This window comes from Siphateles boraxobius, unplaced genomic scaffold (genome assembly GCF_051911475.1).
Source record: "Siphateles boraxobius isolate OS27281-9 unplaced genomic scaffold, OSU_SipBor_1 47, whole genome shotgun sequence".
In the NCBI taxonomy this organism is placed as follows: Eukaryota; Metazoa; Chordata; class Actinopteri; order Cypriniformes; family Leuciscidae; genus Siphateles; species Siphateles boraxobius.
In genome coordinates this window covers 3,567,501-3,570,000 of record NW_027509108.1, presented here as the reverse complement: position 1 = coordinate 3,570,000, position 2,500 = coordinate 3,567,501, and the positions used below count along the sequence as shown (strand labels likewise).

Below are 2,500 nucleotides of genomic sequence, written 5' to 3'. Positions count from 1 at the left end.
TGTGTGCTTATTGGGGTCGGTACAAAGTCTTGTTAATAGTCAACTCTCTCTCTCTATCTCTCTCTCTCTCTCTCTCTCTCTCTCTCTCTCTCTCTCTCTCTCTCTCTCTCTCTCTCTCTCTCTCGGGTTAAATGGCTCTGTGAAAGAGCTCGAGACACACGCAGGTCTGTCGCAGATCTGTACTCGTGAACGCGCATCAGGGTGTGAATTGTGTGTCCAGGCGGTTTGACCCTCTAATTAAGGCTTGAACCCCCCAAAGGAAGTCAAAAACAAAAGCTTGGGGGCCTTGAGTGTTTGTGTGTGTGTGTGTGTGTGTGTGTGTGTGTTTCTCACACGCTTCAGTAGTCACGCTATTTACCAGTAAACTCATACAAATAAATGGGGTTTTCGCAGTGGTGTAGTAAAACAATGTTTTATTCTTTATATATAATTTTAGTCTTTTTGTAAAATGCAAAATAAGGAACAACTTTGTGTGAATAAATTCACTTGGGTTTCAGAGTCAGACTATTTTTTCCCCACATTAATTTTACACGTCTAGTATGACGTGGTCTTGTTGCGTTATTAGAGTGATACATGTTTCTTCATTTACCCCGAAAAAATGGAAGTGAAATGTGACAACATGCCCCACACATGGCCATATGACAGCTTAAAATGTTATTCGAACTGATATACAAGACTAACTAAAATATTTAGTCAATAAAATACAATTGTTAACTTTTTCATATAAAATAATGTCGATTTTTAATAAATAAAAATAAACTAATTTACTATGAGCACAACGCAAAACACTGCAAACAGATAAAAAAAAACAAATCAAGCTTTAAATTTCTTGAATAATTTCTGAACATTGAGCATCATAGCTCAGTCTTTATTCGTCTGTTTCTTAATAAAGTCCATGAAAGTTATTAATGTGCATTACATCAATAACTTCATAATAATAATTATAGCGTCGCACATTGGGATTTAAACCTGACGAGAATCTTCTGCTAGTTAGTTTAGTTAAGTTTCTAAACTGTTGATTGGAGATTTACTTTTACTTGCGTTGTACTTTTGCTATGGTTAAATAAATGTTCAGCTATATCTTCAAGTAAAATTCAAAGATCTTTGAATTTTCTTACTTATGAATTCAAAAATCTTTGAATTTTGGCACACATTTTCCCTGTTGTTGATATGGCAACTAGTAAATATACCAAGTTTTGTCATGTGTGGAAACATTTAAAGCATGTGTGTTAGGACTAGCCCCGCTCACCAATGATTATCATTTCATATTCATTATTTCATAAATGACTGCAACCAAAAGTTATTTGCATTAGAATATCAGAAAGTACTTGTTTGCTGTGTGTTTTAATGCACATTCTAAACGATGTGGTTGTAATTATTCATGAGATATAATGAAGTGCATTAAAAGGCATAATTAATGCATTACAAATATTTTTATTATGCATTATACAAATAGGTTTGCAAAATTACAAAAGTCCCCCTGAAGTCAATAATTTTATAACTTAAAACTAATCTTTGATCACCAAAATGACATATTTAAACGTTTTCTCCTTGAAAAAATTGTCATGCCTTAAAATATCTTGAATGTAACTCGACTATGAATATGCAAATGAGCCCCGCCTCCACTCACTCACTCACTCGGAGATCCACTCGTTGACGATCACACGTTGATCTGATTGGTTACAAGGTAGTTTGTGATGTCAGAAACACCAGCGATTTCAAACTGTGATTTTGAGACTGTCTTTGGTTCACTGCAGTTTTAAGCAGAAAATACTCAGCAATGCTGTCGACTTATGAATTTACACATGGTTTGTGTTAAAGCATATTAAAAACACCACATAGACATATAAACTACATTAAAAACTGGATTATCACCACAGGGGGACTTTAATGTCTTTGGTCTTGGTGGATTAGATCTGCGGCTGCATTAATACACATACATAAATCCTGTATCAGATTTAGGCAGGTGGAGCTGGGGAGGCGGAGGGGTTCAGAGGAACACTGAACCAGACTCATTAAATGTTGAGCAAGCATTCTCATTGGCTGCAGGATCACAAGAGGCCAATCAGCTTGTGCCATGAGCTAATGATGTGATTGCTTGCAGATTGCATGTAAACAAGGCACTGTCAGTCAACGTTTCCTGAATGTTTAATCTTCTAATATTTATAACTATTCCTCTCTCTTTCTCAGGGTCTCAGATGAACATCTCATCAGTGCTGTTGTCTGGAGTTGCTGATCGTGTCTTATGGATCGCCACGGTCGGACCGTCAGACATCCGGACCTCCCATCCGGGACCGTCCTGTCCCTGGATCAGATCAAAGCCATCCGCTCACGTAACGAGTACACAGAGGGCCCGGTTGTCCCGCACAGACCGGCCCCGGGGCCGCGGACCCCGGACAAGCGCGAGAGGACTCACGAGGTGCTCCTGGTGAACCTGAACAACAACTACGAGCACGGATCGGGTCGTCCACCGGCGCTCAGCAGGTCCACAAGCTCCGGG

At 38.9% G+C, this 2,500-nt stretch overlaps 1 protein-coding gene across 2 annotated transcripts in view; it reads left to right on the top strand.

Annotated features, from left to right (window-relative positions):
* Positions 1 to 2,500, top strand: part of spry1 (sprouty homolog 1, antagonist of FGF signaling (Drosophila)) — a 5,587-nt gene that overhangs the window by 1,043 nt on the left and 2,044 nt on the right. For both annotated transcript variants that reach the window (XR_013194574.1, XM_077201428.1), the window contains exon 2: positions 2,191 to 2,500. This exon is cut by the window's right edge. Coding sequence is in view for 1 of the 2 variants with exons in the window: in XM_077201428.1 (XP_077057543.1) it covers positions 2,246 to 2,500 (255 nt within the window). In the remaining variant the exon portion in view is untranslated. The remainder of the gene's footprint in view (positions 1 to 2,190) is intronic.